A 21,469-nucleotide genomic window follows, 5' to 3' on the forward strand; every position below is an offset into this window, starting at 1 on the left:
ACTACACTTCAGGAGGAGTTGACAAATAATTTGGACACTATTAAACACTCTTTATCTACAGAAGTTTTTGACCAGGAACACTCCGAATTTCAAACTCAACTTCACAAGTTTCGGACTGATTTAAAAACTGTGAAGTACCAAAAGTTTATTCGGGACGAGACGGATTACAAATCAGGATTCGTTTATAAATGGATGGCCAAGTCTCGTCCACAACCTGTGAGAAAAGTAACTTTCGCGCACGACAACTCCGGCGATTCCTCTGGCGAAGAGGTTCAGACAGCCCGTCCAAGACCACCTCGGGAGGAAATTCGCCCAGCAACAGCATCATCCAGTTCTTCTACCTGTACACCATCATCACGCTATGCGTCTATAGCAGCGTCTTTTTTAGACTCAGGCCAACACCCACCCGATCCCGGCCCTGTTACCAAACCTACTCGCACGACTCGGTCCCGCGGCCGCAATCAACAATTTCAGCCTCCTCCTCCTCGAGTGACCAGAGCGACCCATGCAGTTTCAGACCCATGGCTGTAGACCTGCCTTCGGTATTTAATCTATCCTCACGCGCTCTTACTGACTCTGAATTAGGGGTTTTATCTAAAGGACTTTCTTTTGTGCCCACTGCAAAATGTAATTTGTTTGATCTTCGAATACATCTATATCGTTTCTGTCGCTTGTTGAAGATTAAAATGTTTTTTGCAGATGTGCCTCCCGGCCCAGACCTATCCCTAGCCCGTCCAAAATCCAGATGGGTGCCTCCTGGCCCCGGAGATCCGCTCATTATGGCTTTTGAGCGGTTGGTAGATCAGGGTATGTCTGAGTTGGTGTCAAGGCAGCATTATACCCAGTTCAATATATCAAAATCTGAACATCGGGCCGTTCTATCTCTTGGGCAAGATTCTTCTATTATTATTAAACCCGCCGATAAGGGTGGAGGCATTGTTATCCAGGACAAACACCAATACATGTCTGAAGCATTTAGACAATTAAACGACACATCATTTTATCTTCCCTTAACTGAGGACCCCACCCCCCAGTTACGCCAGCAGGTTATACAAGTGGTGGAAAATGCATTGGACCGCCATATTTTGACCCCTCGTGAGGCCAAGTTCCTTACACCAGAACACCCGATTACCCCGGTTTTTTATACTTTACCAAAAGTACATAAGAATCTACAGAACCCACCAGGTCGACCCATTGTGGCAGGCATTGGTTCGCTGTTAGAACCCCTGTCCCAATTCGTGGACCTGTTTCTGAAACCATTTGTACCCCGTATTCGATCATACATAAGAGACTCCTTACATTTCATCACCCTTTTGGACATGACACCTGTTCCCAGTGAACCGTTTTTATTTGTTACACTGGATATTATTTCTCTGTACACGAGTATTCCCCAAACTGCTGCCTTACAAGTTATAGAAAAAACCTTGAACTCTCGCATTGGCCCCCAGCGTGTCCCCACTTCCTTGCTAGTGACGTTAGCCACTCTGGCACTCACGAAGAATTTTTTCAGATTTGGTGAGATGTTTTATCTCCAGATAAAGGGCACAGCTATGGGCTCGACTATGGCACCCAGTTTGGCGTGCTTGTTTGTGGCGGAATTTGAGGATCTTTTTGTGTACCCTGGTGAATGGTTTCAACACATAGCAGTATGGCTCCACTACATTGATGATATTTTTTTACTTTGGCAGGGTACGGAGATTCAATTTTATTTGTTCATTGATTGGCTTAACTCATGTGATTCTAATCTACAGTTTAATTTTTGTTTACATCGGTCCCATATAGCATTCTTGGATGTACTTGTGTCTGTGGATGAGGGCCGTTTTTCGACCACTATCCACCGCAAGGAAACTGACAGGAACACTTTACTTTCCTTTCAAAGTTGTCACCCCAGTACATTACGAAGGAATATTCCCACTGGCCAATTCTTTCGGCTTCGGAGATTATGTACTACTAGATGTGAATTTCTTAAACAGGCTCAGATCATGTCCTCTCGCTTTATTTCCCGGGGGTACCCGAGGCACGTTGTTAAAAAGGCGATGAAACGGGCTTTATACACCAATCGTGACTTATTACTTTTACCATCATCCCATGATGATCAAACAGTTACAAATTGTATTTTGCCATACTCCACCCTGAGCCGCCAGATTACTGCGATGATTCGCAGACACTGGGAGGCCCTCTCCTTACATACTCTATTCCCGGGTCCTCTTAGATTTACTTTTCGACGAGGTAAAAATTTACGAGACAAGCTCATTCACACTGATATTCCGGGGCCACGGCATTTCGATAGTGTACCTGGTCACCACCCGTGTGGACGCTGCACTGTATGTTCTCATACTTCACCCTCCACTAGTTTTACTCATCCAGTTTCTAAAAAAACTTTTAGGTTATGTTCTTACTCTGATTGTACTACGGCTGGAGTAATCTATGTGATTACATGCCCTTGTCCTCTGATCTACGTTGGGAAAACATCCCGCATGGTAAAAACTCGAATTATAGAGCATTGCTCTAACATTCGTCACTCCCGTGAAAACGAACCCCTCGTAGACCATTGGGTTAAAACATCACACACCTTGTCAGATCTCACATACAGTGTTCTTGAGGTATTCCCGCGGTGCCCACGTGGGGGTAATTATTCTGAACAATTGGGTCGTATCGAACAACGTTGGATTTTTATGTTGGATTCAGTATCTCCTAAGGGGTTAAATCGAGACATTGAATGGTTTCTGTTCACATAGAGCTCTCCCTTAGTGCCGGTCATTCATAAGCACTGTTTGGTTTACAACCCTGCTGAGGCGTGTCACAGGAACGGCAGCCAATGAATGGGACGTTGATGTCCCACGTGGTTTGCCTTCCTGTTTTGGCGCCTTAATCAGCTTTAAATACCTGTCAGTGGGAAAGGGTAGTGCGCTCCCTGTCACTTTGAAGTTCTCATGCTGTCAGGTATGTTATGATGTTATATATTGTTGCACTTTATATTCGGTTATAAGTCCTGCTGTGTTGTCCTGATGTATATTTATCTTTTACAGCTTTCTTATGAATCCCTATTGGCGAGCCCTCCCGATGCAGCCCGCGGCGAAACACGGGTACCGTGTCGGGGGACGCCATTAAGTCTGATGTTTGTATGAGCCAGAGGAGTTGCCATATTGAAGCATTAAAAGCATTTAATATATACACCGATTTAGAGTACTCTGTCAGGATTGAACTGTGTGCCTGCACTTGTGGTTTTTGCGATATTGCTTGGAGTGCAGGATTTTGCTCCTATGTACTGTTAGACTTCAATTACCCCAATATTGACTGGGTAAATGTATCATCGGGACACGCTAGAGAGATAACGTTCCTGGATGGAATAAATTATAGCTTTATGGAGCAACTGGTTCAGGAACCGACGAGAGAGGGAGCAATTTTAGATCTAATTCTCAGTGGATCACAGGACTTGGTGAGAGAGGTAACAGTGGTGGGGCCACTTGGCAATAATGATCATAATATGATCAAATTTGAATTAATGACTGCAAGAGGAACAGTATGCAAATCCAAGGCTCTCGTGCTAAACTTTCAAAAGGGAAACTTTGATAAAATGAGAAAAATTGTTATAAAAAAACTGAAAGGAGCAGCTACAAAAGTAAAAAAAAATGTGCAAGAGGCGTGGTCATTGTTAAAAAATACCATTCTAGAAGCACAGTCCAGATGTATTCTACACATTAAGAAAGGTGGAAAGAAGGCAAAACGATTACCAGCATGGTTAAAAGGGGAGGTGAAAGAAGCTATTTTAGCCAAAAGATCTTCATTCAAAAATTGGAAGAAGGATCCAACAGAAGAAAATAGGATAATGCATAAACGTTGGCAAGTTAAATGTAAGACATTAATAAGACAGCTAAGAGAGAATTTGAAAAGAAGTTGGTCGTAGAGGCAAAAACTTACACTAAAAACTTTTAAAAATATAACCGAAGCAGAAAGCCTGTGAGGGAGTCAGTTGGACCGTTAGATGATCAAGGGGTTAAAGGGGCACTTAGAGAAGATAAGGCTATCGCGGAAAGATTAAATGATTTCTTTGCTTCGGTATTTACTGAAGAGGATTTTGGGGAGGTACTCGTACTGGAGAAGGTTTTCATGGGCAATGATTCAGATGGACTGAATCAAATCATGGTGAACCTAGAAGATGTGATAGATCTGATTGACAAACTGAAGAGTAGTAAATCACCTGGACCGAATGGTATACACCCCAGAGTTCTGAAGGAACTAAAAAATGAAATTTCAGACCTATTAGTAAAAATTTGTAACCTATCATTAAAATCATCCATTGTACCTGAAGACTGGAGGATAGCTAATGAGACCCCAATATTTAAAAAGGGCTCCAGGGGCAATCCGGGAAACTACAGACCGGTTAGCCTGACTTCAGTGCCTAGAAAAATAGTAGAAAGTGTTCTAAACATCAAAATCACAGAACATATAGAAAGACATGGTTTAATGGAACAAAGTCAGCATGGCTTTACCCAAGGCAAGTCTTGTCTCACAAATCTGCTTCACTTTTTTGAAGGAGTTAATAAACATGTGGATAAAGGTGAACCGGTAGATGTAGTATACTTGGATTTTCAGAAGGTGTTTGACAAAGTTCCTCATGAGAGGCTTCTAGGAAAAGTAAAAAGTCATGGGATAGGTGGCGATGTCCTTTCGTGGATTGCAAACTGGCTAAAAGACAGGAAACAGAGTAGGATTAAATGGACAATTTTCGCAGTGGAGTGCCTCAAGGATCTGTATTGGGACCCTTACTTTTCAATATATTTATAAATGATCTGGAAAGAAATACGACGAGTGAGATAATCAAATTTGCTGATGATAGAAAATTGTTCAGAGTAGTTAAATCACAAGCAGATTGTGATAAATTGCAGGAAGACCTTGTGAGACTGGAGAATTAGGCATCAAAATGCCAGATGAAATTTAATGTGGATAAGTGCAAGGTGATGCATATAGGGAAAAATAACCCATGCTATAATTACACAATGTTGGGTTCCATATTAGGTGCTACAACCCAAGAAAGAGATCTAGGTGTCATAGTGGATAACACATTGAAATCGTCGGTTCAGTGTGCTGCGGCAATCAAAAAAGCAAACAGAATGTTGGGAATTATTAGAAAGGGAATGGTGAATAAAACAGAAAATGTCATAATGCCTCTGTATCGCTCCATGGTGAGACCGCACCTTGAATACTGTGTACAGTTCTGGTCGCCTCATCTCCAAAAAGATATAATTGTGATGGAGAAGGTACAGAGAAGGGCTACCAAAATAAGGGGAATGGAACAGCTCCCCTATGAGGAAAGACAAAAGAGGTTAGGACTTTTCAGCTTGGAGAAGAGACGGCTGAGGAGGGATATGATAGAGGTGTTTAAAATCATGAGAGGTCTAGAACGGGTAGATGTGAATTGGTTATTTACTCTTTCGGATAATGAAAAGACTATGGGGCACTCCATGAAGTTAGCATGTGGCACATTTAAAACTGATCGGAGAAAGTTTTTTTTTACTCAACGCACAATTAAACTCTGGAATTTGTTGCCAGAGGATGTGGTTAGTGCAGTTAGTGTAGCTGGGTTTAAAAAAGGATTGGATAAGTTCTTGGAGGAGAAGTCCATTACCTGCTATTAACTGACTTGGAAAATAGCCACTGCTATTACTAGCAACGGTAACATGGAATAGACTTGGTTTTTGGGTACTTGCCAGGTTCTTATGGCCTTGATTGGCCACTGTTGGAAACAGGATGCTGGGCGTGATGGACCCTTGGTCTGACCCATTATGGCATGTTCTTAACTATATACATGGACATTTGTAGGGTTGATAACCTGGCAATATTTTTCAGCATCTGCACTATATGAAAGCTTCTAAAGAAAGAGGAAACTATTTAGATTTTAGTTGCTGATCCAGGCAGATGCTATTTTTGGATAGAGTTAAAAAGAAGAATTATATATAAAAATGTGTTTTGCCTTTCCCTTGATTATCAGTAAGGCAGTGTTTCCCAACCATCCCAAGCCTTAAGGCCTACCTCCTTTAACAAAAATATTGGGTGGCACACCTGACCTCTATACAGCAGACAGTAGTATGGACGTGGAAAGGACTCATCTAGCCAAAAGAACAGCTAGGGAAGCACTGAAAGCCTCATCATTCTCTTCCAGATTTTGAAAACCAAGGGAAAGAGGTGGGTGGAGACAAATATGAACCATCACAGTTCACCAGTTCTCTCTATATGCAAGTGCAAGAGAAGGGAGAAATTGGCGTGATGTGGGCAGCCAGCTCAGTTAGTTATCTTGACTCCTACAGGTGCTGCCAGAGCTCTTCCACTGTGCTGCTGCTCCCTATGCTAAGAGTGAGTCCCAACGATTACTCCGTGCAGGCTGTCCCTGTCTCTGAGTATAAGACAGAGACTTGAAGGTTCAGGAAGGAGAAGACGAGGAGGTACTTTGTGCAATGTGTGTGTGGCACAAAGCAGGGCCCAGCTATTCATGTCCTGCATGATGCTCATTAATTATCACATTCCAGAACTCCTGCAGTATAGCTAGGAAAAGGGGCATGCATAATCACACACGTTCTCAGAAAGGAGCTCCTGCACGTTTAAGAACCACTGCTGGTGTGTCTTGTTGCTGTGAGGTGCTGAGAGCAAAGCCCAGATGCTGGACTGGATCTGAGCAGCAGGCAGTGGTGACTTTTTTTTCTTTTTTCCCCTCCATGGTACACCCGTTCAGATCTGAAGGCCACACTAGTGTGCCATGGCACATTGATTGGAAAACACTGTTATAAGGAACCTTTTGTATTGAAACATCATACTATAATATTCCATTGCATGTGTAACTAAAAATTATCTAATTGGATTCAGGTGGTATGATCCTATCATTATCTTAGATGCTTTCAGCTGTTTAAAATTGTCATGGTACTGTTATAGTTAAATTGATTATCTTCAAAAATGATAACCTGATTGTTTGTTTTTATTTCTCAGGTTCCCTTTGTATCCCAAAGGAGGAGAAAAATTACAGTTCGACTATGGAGTGTACCTTCTGAACAAAAATATAGCACAGGTATTTGTCACTGCTTATTCCCCATTGCCATTAAAGATAAAAATGGAAAAAAAATATATATATACATATTTTTTTTAGAAATGTTAAGATTAATGCTTCCAAATATGAGATTTTTTGGATATTTACCACAAGGTTTGCATTTTATAATGTGATCATATTTTTGAATAACTTAAAACAATTGCTACATTGGATATTTAATCTGTTGTCCAACTGAATGTGTGCTGGTCAAATTCAGATCCTTCCCCCTTTACTAAAGAATATAAGCAAATAGATTGTGTCCTGTTAATGTTTGGTAGATAGTGTATCTTCTTCCTGCCCAAATGGCCAGTTATAATATTGTCAAAAAGCGTGGATAAGGGAATTCAAGACAACCCTTAGCTTGGGAGTCCTTACATGTGTGGCTGATTCATCCTGCTTGTCCACAGGAAAGCAAAGTTGCTTACATGTAACTGGTGGTCTCCATGGACAGCAGGGTAAATCAGTCACACATATACCCTCCTATATCCACCTTAAGTTCAAAAATTGTTTCTTCTTAGTTCTGAGATATGACTAAAGAGAAATCAAGGCATGAGGCTCTGCACTGCCAGCTGCACATGAGCAGAAAGACCTTCTAATCTCTTCTACCTGTAGTTGGTAAACATCCATGCTTGGTATTGTCGCCCATGGCCTGCTTTTGGGATGTGCGACCTGTGCAGTCACACAGGGCACCATCTACTAGGGGTCACCAATGACCTCTTACCATGCCACTACCAAAGAGATGTCTCTCTTCCCTTATACTGCCTTTAGGGCAAAGGACTAGTTGCAGGGCTCAATAGTGGTACCACCAACTTCCTCATGACCCATGGGCTGAAGAACACTTTACTCCTGCTGCCCCTCATCCCCCTCTCAACGTGGCCTGTGTTGTGGAGGTGAAGATCAGCTGTTGCACCCCACTTACCCCATGGCCCGACACTTGGAGAATGGAGCCGGCAGCCGGTGCTTCTAACTTCATTCTCTTGCTGCTGGCTCCTCTGTGTCCCTGCGGTGCAATTTGGTTCAAAAACAGTCAGTCTGCTCAGGAGGAAATGGAGCTGGAGACAAAAGGAAGAAGTTAGAAGCAGTAGCTGCCAACTCTGCTCTTCTGTGCATCAAACTGTGGGGGAGGGAGTGTTGGATTGGACAGGGAGTGAAGGTAAGGGAGAATGATAGAAGGTGGGAGGAGGGGACTGGAAGGATGGTTACAAGGGGAAGGGGAAGATGGAAGTAAGGGAGTTGAAAGGAAGTGTGAAAGATGAAAGTAGGGGTAGGATGGAAGGTGAAAAAAGTTAGAAGATGAGAATGGGGATAGAATGAAAAATGAGGGGTTGAGAGAGGGAGGATGGAAGGATGGAAGAGAAGTGCGTAAGGTTAATATAGGAATTGGGGAGTTGAGGGGTGGGGAGAGGACTGAAAAGAATGAAAAGGGAGGGGATTAGAAGAAACGCATGGAAGGAGATTTTGTAAGTTGAGGAAAGGGAGGAGTTTCAGAGATCAAGAAAGAAGGCAGCTGTTGAAAGAAAAGACAAGGGAGCCAGACAGCTTGAAATGGTAAAGGAGCAACCCAACGAAAGAACTTTGAGAGGGAGCAATATAGTGGGGGGGAGAATGAGGGATGAAATCTAGCTATTATTTTGTAGTGAGGCAGAGAGTGAGAGAGAAGTAGAGAAAAATGAGATGACAGGGAAAAATTAGTCAGAGATGTAGGGAAAGAACTGAAGAAGACAGAAGGAAATACAAAATGGACAGGAGACCCTGAAAAAGGAGTAAGCAGCTGACAACAGTAAAGCAGAAAAATATGAGGACAAAAGTGATTAGAAAAATAAAATATCCATTAGAACATAATTGCCATGATGGGTCTCATGGAGGTCAAGACTAAATCCTCCAAAACCTATGATTGCTATGGCGACTCTTTAATTGCTGCCCTGGGGGAGTAACAGATCTTGTTAAACAATGGGGAAGTGAGTGCCAACAAATACACTAGAGGCTGAGAGTGAATGTCCAAAAATAAATCTCTATTGTCAGACTTCTTAAATAGCAATTTAGCAGTGTTCACATCAGCTCTTAGCCCAAGGTTGAATTTACAGTTCTTCAGTTGTATCTGTGCAACTGCGTCTCAGTATTGGGCAGGGAAAGTGTTACCCTCCAGGACTTGGATAAGTAACATTCTCACAAGACAAGCAGGATGATAGTCCTCACATATGGGTGATGTCAGTGGACGGAGCCCTGTTACAGAAAACTTTTCTGTCAAAGTTTCTATAAAGCTTTGACTGACACTGGCACACTGAGTGCACTGAGCATGCTCAGCCTGCAATTATCCCTGTGACCACAGGTGTCTCCCTCAGTTTTCTTTTTTCCGGTCTGCAGTAAGCATAGCGATTAGGAGCTCTGTGAGAAATTCTCACAATTTTTCCTCATGGAAACACTTAAACTTTTACTTCACAAACGCTTTTTCCCTGCACAGGTCTCCCTTCGCGTACATTTAAACGACGCTCGGTGAGTACTATGCCCTGTTTTTCGGTCGGTTCCTGTCACCTCACTACGGTTTCCCCGGCCTACCAACCGAATTGTGACCTTCCCTCTCCCTATGTTTTCACAGTTAGCCCCACATAGCCTGAGAGTGTCCTCCTGTGACCCTCTGCCTGGTTATTAGCACTAGTGGGATAGGGACTTCCATGGTTACCGTTGCCGCCAGGGCCTCTGTCGAATTCATACCTCGGTACCTTCGTGCAGTCTGCCCCCATCGCCACCTTCTGTACCCCCATCCTGGCCTTCCTGCCTTTTTCGATGCCAGCGACACCCCTCTCCCCGCGGTCCATCGATGCCATCAATCCCCGCATCGATTCTTTCAGTGCCATCAATGTTTTCATCCATGACGCTGATTTTTCCATCGATGTCTGGGTTGATGCCATCGATGCCCAGGTCAGTTCCATTGATGCCCGGGTCGATGCCCATGTCGTTCCTATTGATGCTGGTATCAATTTCCCAATGCCATCGAAGTCTATTTGATTCTTCGATGCCACATCATTTCCATCGATATCTACGCCGATGCCGTCGGTGCCTCCGTCACTGTTATCGTTGCTCTGCCCGGGCCATCGACGTTTTTTCATCTATATTTTTCACGATACCCTCGAGGCCACTTCTATGCTGCCATCAATACCGTCAATACTGACATAGCACCTACACGCAATGCCCTCGCCTAAACACAGCGCTCCATACTTTGGGTTCTTACCTAAAGCCCCGTATCAGCCTACGACACTACATAGTACCAGGAGCAGTGCAGGCATGCTGACAGTCCGTCATCATTCGCCATCCAAGACAGCGAGGGCATCCACCTCGGCGCTGGGGAAAGACCGGGCCGAGCATCGTGGCACTCATTGTCACCGGCATGGTGACCGTCCGCCACCGATGTCATCCAAGACATCGGTGCTATCCTACTCAGTGCTGGAGAATGCCCAGGCCAAGCAACATCGCTACTGCCATCGCCACTGTTCCACACAGTGCTGGCAGTCCTCGGTGCTCCAGAATGACCTGTCCAAGTTCCGAGGAATTCTGCACTGGCGTCACGATACATCAAGCCACTGCAAAGAGGACCGGGTTCATGAGTCATAATGGCTCCCCTGTACCTGAGGCGTTCCCCACCGACACCGGTGCGGGGTTCTGACCCTCCACAAATTACTGTAGTAGCGCCAGACACGCTCAGCCTGTCTCCTCTGTACCTGCACTACCATACCAGGTTACAGAGTTGAGTTGGACATTTACGTCCTTCAGGCAGTCCCTCGATGCCTCCTGAAATCCACGGAGCCATCGATCTTCACCGGCTTGTCCTTCTGCGATCCACGACGGATGGCAAGTACTCTAATCCCGCTTTAGCGACAATCCCATTCAGACCTGTTCTCTAAATCGGGCCATATGGTTCGAAAGGTTTTAGGTCGTCTTGTCTTCCAAGAATCGTATTAATGTCACATATCGCTATTGCCAGCTATGTCGGACACAATACCAAGAGAACCTCTCTACCAATCATTTAAGATTGCATCAGGACATCCTCCCGTTGAGAGCAACGGGACTCTGTACTGATTAATACTCTAGCTTCGGGTTCCTAATTAAGGACCGAAATCCCATATGCATTCGCTGATCTGCTAAACACAAGATCCAGCAAACACTGCCTCAATTGCAAATCAACCTCGAGGCCTGGCGACAGGTCTCAATGTTTTCTTGTACAGCACACAGAAATGTGGGTAAGACTTTTACCACTCACGCTCCTGTGGGAGATTACATGATATCCAGATTACATCAGCCCCGCCAGTTGGACACCACCTGGTCTCTCAACTTGCCGGATATCAGAGCGGCCACCCCACTTGGCACCAAGGTTCAGGGTACAATCCCCCGGATGCTACAAAGCACAGGGGGGGGGGGGAGTTTTAATCTCACTATTCTTTCTTTCAAAAGAAAGTAGTTACACTCTGCCCATCCTGGACCTCAGAAATATCAACTTTCTTCAGATGGGACAAGTAAAATGGTGTCTCTCGTCACCACACTTCCATACTGCAGTAAGTAGGCTGCCTCTCTCCTCTAATCTTTCTATGTGCTTCATGGTGAGTCAACAATATTACAATCCCAAGCTCTGCCAGTTGCTCCAGCTTCGGCAACTTTGGGTTTTTCATTAAATCACTAGCAGTGACTGCTGTTTCTCTACGGAGTAAAACATCATTCACACTTTTCCTTGCATGGACAGCTGCATAACAACAGTCAATCCAAGCAAGGAGCTCTATCTTCTTCATGACTTACTATAAATCTACTACCTGAGATTACTGTTAACTACCATAAATCCCATATAGAACACTTCTGGACACCACAGTCACAACGAACTTCCTGTCCAACAACCGCACCGACATTCTGACAAATTCCTATATGTCTCTGCGCACATACAACATAACCTCAGCCCCTTAATTCTTTCATTGCTGGGCCACGGGATTTTTTCACCATGCACTTTTACTCATAGGTCCAGATTTGCTAAGAGTAAGATTCAGTGAAATTTCAATTATCAGTGGATCTAAGCTGTTCAACCGCTTTCGTCCCTGATCCATATTGCAGATCTAGAACCAAAACCTAGGCTGGTCCTGCTTATGCTTGCATTTACTCAGGGTTGCAGAGTTCGAACTAACATCTTCAGAACCCAATATGTGTCTATTCCACTCCATGCAGAGTTTCACATCAACTTCCTGGAGCTTCGAGCCATGAGTTATGCCTTTATGCCTTACAATACTGCCGCTGCAACAAACCTTTGTGCATACAGACAGACAGCATAGTGACAATGTGGTATTTCCAACACACAAGCACGCACAACCTCTTAGCTGCTCTGCTAGGAAGCTGCGCAGCTCTACCCTTGGCCCTTGCTCATTCCATGCATCCCTGGGCCACTTATCTAACAGACTTAATGAACACATTAGCAGACCTTCTCCATACAGGTTTTCATCCTCTCGGATGGTCTCGGACTACATGTATAGCGAGAAAAATCTTCTAGCGCTGAGGTCAACCAACCTTGTCCTCTGCGTCTGAATCGAACCATTCGGTGGACAGATTCTACTCCCTACACGTCTCAAATGTGTTCCCATGGACACCTTTGCTGCAACAAAGGCCTCTTATATGTGTCTCTTTCGATGCCTCTCATAGCCAGCACTCTTATTATGCTGCACCAGGACGGGGTTCACTGTTTCTCAGACCCACGTCCTGGCCGAGACCAGTATGCTTTCCCATACTTCGCAATCTATCACACCAGTAACCAATTCGCCTTCTCACAGGTCAGTCTCATATCATGGACTCACTGATGTTCTCAGGTACTGGTAGCATCACAAAAACCTTCCACACATAAATCTTACCATTCAAAATGGCATGATTTACCACATGGCGCATACAAAAGGGTATTGCCCCCTTTTTTCTACACCACTCTTTTCTCTTACTCCCTTGGATTCTGCTCCCCAGACATCCTCCATATGGGTACACCTTGGTTCCAATTGGCGACCACTTGGGAATGGGGATACCCGATTAACAGTTCAACCCCTTCTGAGTCAGCTTACCATTGGTTATCCACTGATTAAACCGCCTCTATTTTTACTGGTTACGGAATGGGGCCTATATTTAGTGCTTACAAGACTCATACGTTCCCCATTCGAGCCTTTCCATTCCTCTCACTTAACAGTCTGGCATGGAAAATTCTTTCCCTCGTAGTCATCACTTCTGCCAACAGGGTCAGTGAGTTCCACACCTTGTTACATACTCACCCGACCCTGCGTTCCTCCGTGACCGAGTGGTCTTACGTATTCAACTTCATATCCTTCTTAAGGTAGACGCAGCATCTCACTTTACTCAGAATATACTCTGCCCACTTTTTCCCAACACCTCTCTCTCACCAGAGCGAGAGGGTTTTCCACTCCTTGGACTGTAAAAGTGCACTTGCATTCTATCTAGACCGCACTACATTCCATAGGAATAACACCTAACTCTTTCCTTCTGAGGCAAAAGCCAAGCTATGAGTTCCAGTGGGCAAACAGACCTTTTCCTCCTAATTGACAATCTGTATCTCTTTTTCCTACCAACAAGCAGGCATTTCACTACAACACCGTGTGTAACCACACTCTTTTAGGGCCGTACCAGCCTCAATAGCTCACCTTCGGCCGGTGCCGCTTGTATATATTTGTAAGGCTGCGACCTGGAGCTCTCTCCATACCTTTGCAGCCCATTATTGCTGGCCGGCATGCTTCCATGTTTGGCCAATCCGTCTACTCATCTTCTTTTCGGTTTAACTACCCAATATCCTTCCACCAGCCCATTATGGGTTTCAGGATGCCCTCCTTGCCAAATTCCACCCCGTCGTTGCGCCTTTTGCAAGTCTTTGGGTGCATTTGGTGCACTCTTAGGCAACCTCTACTCTGTACTCACCCATATGTGAGGACTCCCATCCTGTTTGTCCTGTGAGAAAGCAAATGTTGCTTACCTGTAACAGGTGTTCTCACAGGACAGCAGGATGTTAGTCCTCACGAAACCCGCCCACCACCCCGTGGAGTTGGGTCTACATACGTTTTATTATTTTAGTTTCGCTTGTGCTTTTTGCTATAAGACAAGACTGAGGGGAGACACCTGTGGTCACAGGGATAATTGCAGGCTGAGCATGCTCAGTGCACTCTGTGCCAATGTCAGTCAAAGTTTTATAGAAACTTTGACAGAAAAGTTTTCCGTAACAGGGCTGCATCCTGTGATGTCACCCATATGTGAGGACTAACATCCTGCTGTCCTGTGAGTTAACCTGTTACAGGTAAGCAACATTTGCTTTCCCAATTGGGCAGGGTATCCTTAGTAGAGACGGAAAACCTCTTCCAAAAGTGGTGAGATCAAACAGATTACAGTCTTTGTACATCTTTCCAAAAAGTGAAAAAATCAGATGGGTGTCCTCAAGGAATTTTAGGTCTTACTCACAGTTCTCCTCTTCAGTTGTTTCTGTATACAGATGTCCCCTCTTCTGGAAGGAAGGGAGGCCACAAACTTCTTTCTGGAAACTCAGAAAAAATCTTCACAAAACTGTAGAAAAACTGGAAACCTCCTGCAGCAGATCACCTCTGATCCAGCCTCCCTCGGTGAAGATGGATTGCTTTCTTGAGTTATTCCCCTGCTTGGGTACTAGGTTTCATAATCCGGGCCAATACCCTAGTAGGAAGGGAACCAGTGCTTTCCTAAGTGCTAGTCCCATATCTTGATCGAGACTTTTGAAAGTTTTTGATCTTTTTGAGGACTTGTGAAAGCCTGGTATCCCTGGCTGGAGGATTTTGGGGTATCTGCTATCCATTCTCTCTCTAACTCTTAACCAGAATGCCACACCCAGTGATGCTACAGCCTGCTTTTATACACAGCAGGAGCCATCCATTCAGCAACCTCAGTGGAGGATCTGTTGAAATGGTGCCCCCCTCCCTCTGCTACCTTCCTCTAACTCCTAGCTCAAAAATGGGTTTAAGACTAGGCTATTATAGTGACATTCCCAAAGGGTTGTCTCATGTACAGTACAGGAGAAAATGCATGCTGTTTCTGTATCTCTGGTGTTGCACAGGCTGACTTCTTGGTTTCCATTTCAATTTTTGCTTGCATGTTCCTATTTCTAATTTTGGTCACTTATTCTTTATCTGTTGAGGACCTGTTTATGCTCTGTATCACATAGTTCAGATATTTTGCTAGCATTTCTTTTACATTATGAAGTTTGTGTTGTAAGGCCTGTGCCTTGTCATAGATAGGGTTGTTGCTGTTTGAGTCTTGGGAGTTGGTGCTGTTTTGATATGGCAGTTTTGCAATATTGGTTCTGAGTGACTTTTTTTTTGCAGACGTTTATTACAGAGTGCCTTGTACTGAAGGGAATTTATTTGCTGTTATTGAAGTGACACAAATAACAAGAGGATAATATTAAAGTACATCGGTAAATACTATGGTCCAGCATGTTAGCCAGCAGTAGTAGCTTTACTTCTGACTACTGCTGAGTATGCACTGTACCGTTTTTGATGTTTGTACTATTTTTCTCTTATTTTTCATTAAAGATTCCCAAATGTTGCTCTTTTTTGATTTTTAATTTTGCATTTTGCAAACTTAGAATATGAATTGCCTTCCAGTATCGATCACAGTTCTCTCTCAATCTCAAAAAGAGCAGGATAGTACTAATGTGTACTTATCTTGAAGTTGGCGGTAGAGCTGTTCGCGTTCAAATGGATTATTTAACCCTGCTCAATGTTCCATACCTGACTCTGACAGTGTTTTGATGGATACTGGCTGCTTCAAGGGCTAGAGAGAAGACAAAATTTATAGATCACCAAAGTGTTAAACGTTTATGGCTGCCATCTTGAAAGGATCTTCAGCATCTTAACTTATTTTTATGCAATTCCCAGGACCAATTAACTATTTGCTTGCAGATTACATCATATAGTTGCTAGGACATTTCTTGCAGTCATAAGAATGCAATAACAATCAAAGAGTAAGTAAATGCTTGAACTGCTTCATTGGTTTTACTATTGGAATTTAAGCATTTAACACTTTGGTAATTATTGCCACGTATATTAAAAAAAAAAAAAAAAAAAAAGAGAATTCCCAAATGCTTAGGATTATAAGCAATTACTGATCCCTTAGGCAACATCTATAGGTTTGGTACCAAGGTTCAGAGCTCATGTTACTACCTCAGATTATTTAGAAGTCCTCTGAGGACAGGGAAAATACTTAGGGGTTGATTTTTGAAAGGCGCGAACGGCTCCCAGTGCGCGCACATGTTATAAAATACGGTTTATCCCAGGACAAGCAGGATGCTAGTCCTCACATATGGGTGACGTTACTGACGGAGCCCTAATGCGGGAAAACTTTCTGTCAAAGTTTCTAGAAACTTTTGACTGGCCCTGTGAGGCTACTGAGCACGCCCAGCATGCCATGATATTCTCTGCCACAGGGATCTCTCTTCAGTCTTCGTTTTTCCGCGCTGCTGTAGGCATCGCGGATTAGGAGCCTTTGTGAGCTTACTCACAAGTTTCTCTGACCAAAAGTCAGTTTTTCTCTCTAATTTTTCTCCCACATGGGATCTCTCTGGTTTTCCACCGGCTGGTGAGTAAATCTGTGTCTCGTTTACTCTCTGAGTAAAACAAATTTTCTCTTTTTGTCATCGACGGCTGTCGATACAAAATGGCTACGGGTTTTAAAAAATGTCCCGTTTGCAATCGAACAGTGTCCATTATGGACCCACATCTCGAGTGTGTGATGTGTTTGGGGGAGAAACACTACGTCAATACCTGCCCTAAATATGCAGAGATGACTGTGAAGGGAAGAAAGACCAGCCAAGAGAAGATGGAGCATTTATTCCATCTGCAGCTTCTGCCATCTCCCTCTACATCGACGAAATCATCTCCGGCCGGAGTCTCCAAATTGTACTTTTCAAAAAACGTCGTCCGGAAGGATCGGGAGACCATCCATCGCCAATGTCGTCAATAACATCGGTACAGTCAGCAGTCGAACACCGATCAAAGCATTGTCATCTACACCGACGACCATCGACATTAGAATCGCCGCTCTCCCCGGGGGAATCGAGCGCAAAGCGGCCAAGGACCCAGGAAACTCCGGTTCCTTCGATGCCGGGGCCTTCACCCCAAGAACACATGCCGATCATTGAACCTCCACAGGGCTCTGTGGAGGGAACATCAACACAGCCTCCGCCACCATGTACAACTGCTCTGTATACACCAGTTGTTACGCAGGAATTGTCTGATTTTATAAGACAAGCGGTACTTCAGGCCCTTAAAGAACAGGTGTCGTCTCCGGCACCTTCGCCGATGCCGGTGTCCGCACCGATGCCGACGATTCCGTCGATGCCACTACCTAAACTGAGGCTGGGGCGATCATCGATGCAAACACCGATTCCATCACTGATGATAACCCCTATGCCATCGATGCCGATTTCACCTGGGGACCCAGGACATCCAGAAATGGCACTCTTCCAACTTCTTATGAAGAGATTTGATGAGGTAGTCTGTGCACTTCCATCTAAACCATCAGAGGACATTCCTACAAGAATTCCCTTTGATGATCCACAACTAGGTCCTTCGGGCCTCCATCATCCACCAAGATCCTCCCCGCTATCTCTCCATATCAGGATGATCCAGATGTACTTGGGAAGATAAACACACAGATACTTCATCTGAAGACTTTATGTCAGAACCTTCTCCTCCAGATCAAAGGAAAAAATCTCCACCAGAGGATTTATCCTTTACAAATTTCATTCAGGACATGGCAGACACCATACGCTTCACATTGGTGATGGAGGAAGATACTAGACAGCAGACATTGGAGGTCCTCCAATTAATGGACCCTCCAAAACAGGTATTGGCCATACCTATTCATGAGGTTCTCCTAGATCTACAACATCGACTCTGGGAGCACCCATAATCTGTGCCTGCTGTTAATAAATGAATGGACACTAGTCTGTTAGTACAGTCTGTTCCTGGCTACCAAAAGTCACAGCTTCCTCATCAATCAGTGGTTGTGAAATCTGCGCAAAAGAAATCGAAAAGAATACGACCACATTCTTCAACTCTCCCAGGAAAAGATCATAGAATTTAGATTCCCTGGGCAGAAAAGTATATCAAGGAGCCATGCTGAATACCAGAATTTCCTCTTACCAACTATATATGACTCAGTATCAGAGGAATCTGTGGAAGCAGATCCAAGAATTCACTACATCTTTACCACAGCAATATCAGGAAGCAGCCCAGGCGATCATTCATAAAGGGCTTGAAGCTGGCAAGCATGAAGTCAGGGCTGCTTACGATGGCTTCGAAACAGCTTCTGAACAGCGGCCTCTGAGATTAGTGCTAGGCGTTGGGCAAGGCTTAAGGCCTCAGACCTTAGGCCTGAGGTCCAAGATAAATTAGTGGATTTGCCATGTGTTGGTGACAACCTGTTTGGTTCAAAAGTCCAAGATGCTGTCGCACAACTCAAAACATACAGAAACCCTGCACCAACTATCACTAGTTCCACAGGACTCTGCTGCACAACCATCTCGCCGTCCTCCACGACGTGAATCCAGATGTCCATTCTACCGGCAAAGACGCTACTACCCTCCAGCATCGAGAGGTAGGTCGACTAGGCCGCAACATCGACCTCAGCCTAGACAGCCCAGGACTGCTCGACCTCAGCCCCCGCCGCAGAAGGGGCCTGCTGCAGGCTTTTGAGGCCAACACCAGGGAACGAAACCATCTCTTCAACCCTCGAGCAGATCTACCAGTAGGAGGCAGAGTAGCCTACTTTTACAACCATTGGATTCCAATAACAACAGACCAATGGGTACTTTCCATAGTCTCTCGAGATTACAAACTCAATTTCCTCACAATCCCAACAGATTCTCCACCGTGACATTATCCAATGGACGAATCTCACATAATTCCTCTACAAGCAGAATTATCCACCCTTCTGAGAGCCAGAGCTATATAACTGGTGCCCCGGTCTCAGCAGGGCAGAGGATTCTACTCCCATTATTTCCTCATTCCAAAGAAAACAGGAGGCCTACGTCCCATCCTAGACCTCAGAAATCTCAACAAATTTCTGAAAAAAGAAAAGTTCAGGATGCTTTCTCTAGGCACCATGCTTCCACTTCTTCAAACAGGAGATTGGCTTTGTTCTCTGGATCTTCAAGACGCTTATGCTCACATTCCAATATTCCCTCCTCATCGCAAATATCTGCGCTTCATGGTAGCTCATCAGCATTTCCAGTACAGAGTATTGCCATTTGGACTTGTCTCTGCTCCCAGAGCATTCACCAAATGTCTGGCAGTAATTACAGCATACTTGCACAAGGAAAAGTGTACATGTCTTCCCATATCTAGATGACTGGCTTATCAGAAGTCAGTCTCAAAAAGGAGCTCTGGCTTCTCTCAGTCGAACAATTACTCTACTTCACTCCATGGGTTTTCGCATCAATTAACAAAAGTCCCATCTCACTCCGTCTCACCTGCTTCAATTCATAGGAGCAGAATTGAATACCATCCTCTCAAAGGCGTTTCTACCCGAGGATTGAGCAGAAACACTTTCCCTACTGGCAAACTCGATTCACTCAAAGAAACAAGCAACAGCTCATCAGTTTCTAACCTTACTAGGCCACATGGCATCCACAGTTCATGTTACTCCCATGGCAAGGCTTGCCATGAGGGTAACCCAATGGACACTAAGATCTCAATGGATCCAATCCATTCAAGCACTGTATTCTCCAATTCAAGTAACCCACCAGCTACGTTCATCTCTACTTCTACTTCTCCTCTCGTCTAACTTCCACAAAAGAACGGGCATTCTCCACAGCTGGCCCTATCATCTGGAACAACCTACCGACTGACCTAAGACTGGAACCCTGCCTGATTACCTTCCGAAAAAAACTCAAGACCTGGCTTTTCCTCCAAGCCTTCCCTTAAGGCCTAACATTGCAACAGTACGTTCATTTAGCCCAATAGACTAAATGACCGACCCAACCACTGTATAGACATACGTTCTCATCCTCCAGTTTTTTTTTTTCTGTCCTTTATTTCCTGGCTACCCTAGCCCCCAAGTTTCATTCTCCCTGTTATTTGTAACTGCTCTTTGGCCTTCCTGTTATATGGTTATGTTTCAGTTAATCCCTAAGTTTGATGTAAACCGGTCTGATATGAAGCTTGTCATGAAGTTCGGTATAGAAAAATGTTAAATAATAATAATAATAATACTTTGGCGGGCGAACAAGGACAATTTGCGCAAGGGCGTACCCTTCCAACAACCAGTCCCACAGATAACTTTAACTACAGATGCATCCAACTTGGGTTGGGGAGCTCACATAAACAATCTCCAAACCCAGGGGACTTGGACAAAACTCGAAGCAACGTTTCAAATCAATTTCCTGGAACTTCGAGCTATACGTTATGCACTTCATGCGTTCAAGGACTGCCTTTCATACAAGACTGTTCTGATCCAAACGGACAACACAGTAGCCATGTGGTACATCAGCAAGCAGGGAGGTATGGGCTCGTATCTCCTTTGCCAAGAAGCTGCGCAGATTTGGGGCTGGGCCCTGACATACTCAATGTTTCTACAGGCCACTTATCTGGCAGGCATTCACAACGTAGTGGCAGATCGTCTCAGTCGTCGGTTCCAACCACACGAGTGGTCCCTGGATCCCTTAGTAGCGACCAGGATATTTCAGTGTTGGGGACAACCAACAATAGACCTCTTTGCGTCACACCTGAATCACAAAGTGGACAAATTCTGCGTGCTGCACAGACAGAATCACCAACTAGCCAAGGACACCTGTCCTCGCCCTTGGAACTCAGGCCTCCTATATGCATATCCTTCGATACCACTCATAACTAAAACTCTAGTGAAGCTACAACAGGACAAAGGGGTCCATGATACTCATAGCCCCATATTGGCCTCGACAAGTATGGTTTCCCACACTTCTAGACCTCTCAATCAGGGATCCCATTCACCTGGGTGTAGCTCCCACTCTCATAACTCAGGTTCAGGTTCGGTTGCGCCATCCCAACCTTCAATCCCTATACCTGACAGCATGGATGTTGAAAGCTTGATTTTACAACCACTCAATCTTTCAACCAATGTATCTCAAGTGCTTATAGCTTCATATAAACCTTCCACACGAAAGAATTATTCTTCAAAATGGAAAAGGTTCACTTTGTGGTGCACGCAAAAGAGTATTGATCCTTTCTCCTGCCCCACAACTTCTCTATTAGACTATTTATGCCATCTTTCAGATTCTGGTCTCCAGACTTCATCTGTAAGAGTACATTTAAGTGCAATTTCAGCTTACCATAACAAGATGGGAGATGCACCAATATCCATACAACCTCT

The 21,469-nt window shown here is 44.4% G+C and overlaps 1 protein-coding gene across 1 annotated transcript in view; it reads left to right on the forward strand.

Moving 5' to 3' along the window:
• Window positions 1-21,469, forward strand: part of UVRAG (UV radiation resistance associated) — a 321,095-nt gene that overhangs the window by 216,381 nt on the left and 83,245 nt on the right. The window contains exon 13 of the mRNA XM_029602151.1: window positions 6,982-7,060. Coding sequence (XP_029458011.1) covers window positions 6,982-7,060 — 79 coding nt within the window. The remainder of the gene's footprint in view (window positions 1-6,981; window positions 7,061-21,469) is intronic.

The sequence above is a fragment of the Rhinatrema bivittatum genome, chromosome 5 (genome assembly GCF_901001135.1).
Source record: "Rhinatrema bivittatum chromosome 5, aRhiBiv1.1, whole genome shotgun sequence".
Classification (NCBI taxonomy): Eukaryota; Metazoa; Chordata; class Amphibia; order Gymnophiona; family Rhinatrematidae; genus Rhinatrema; species Rhinatrema bivittatum.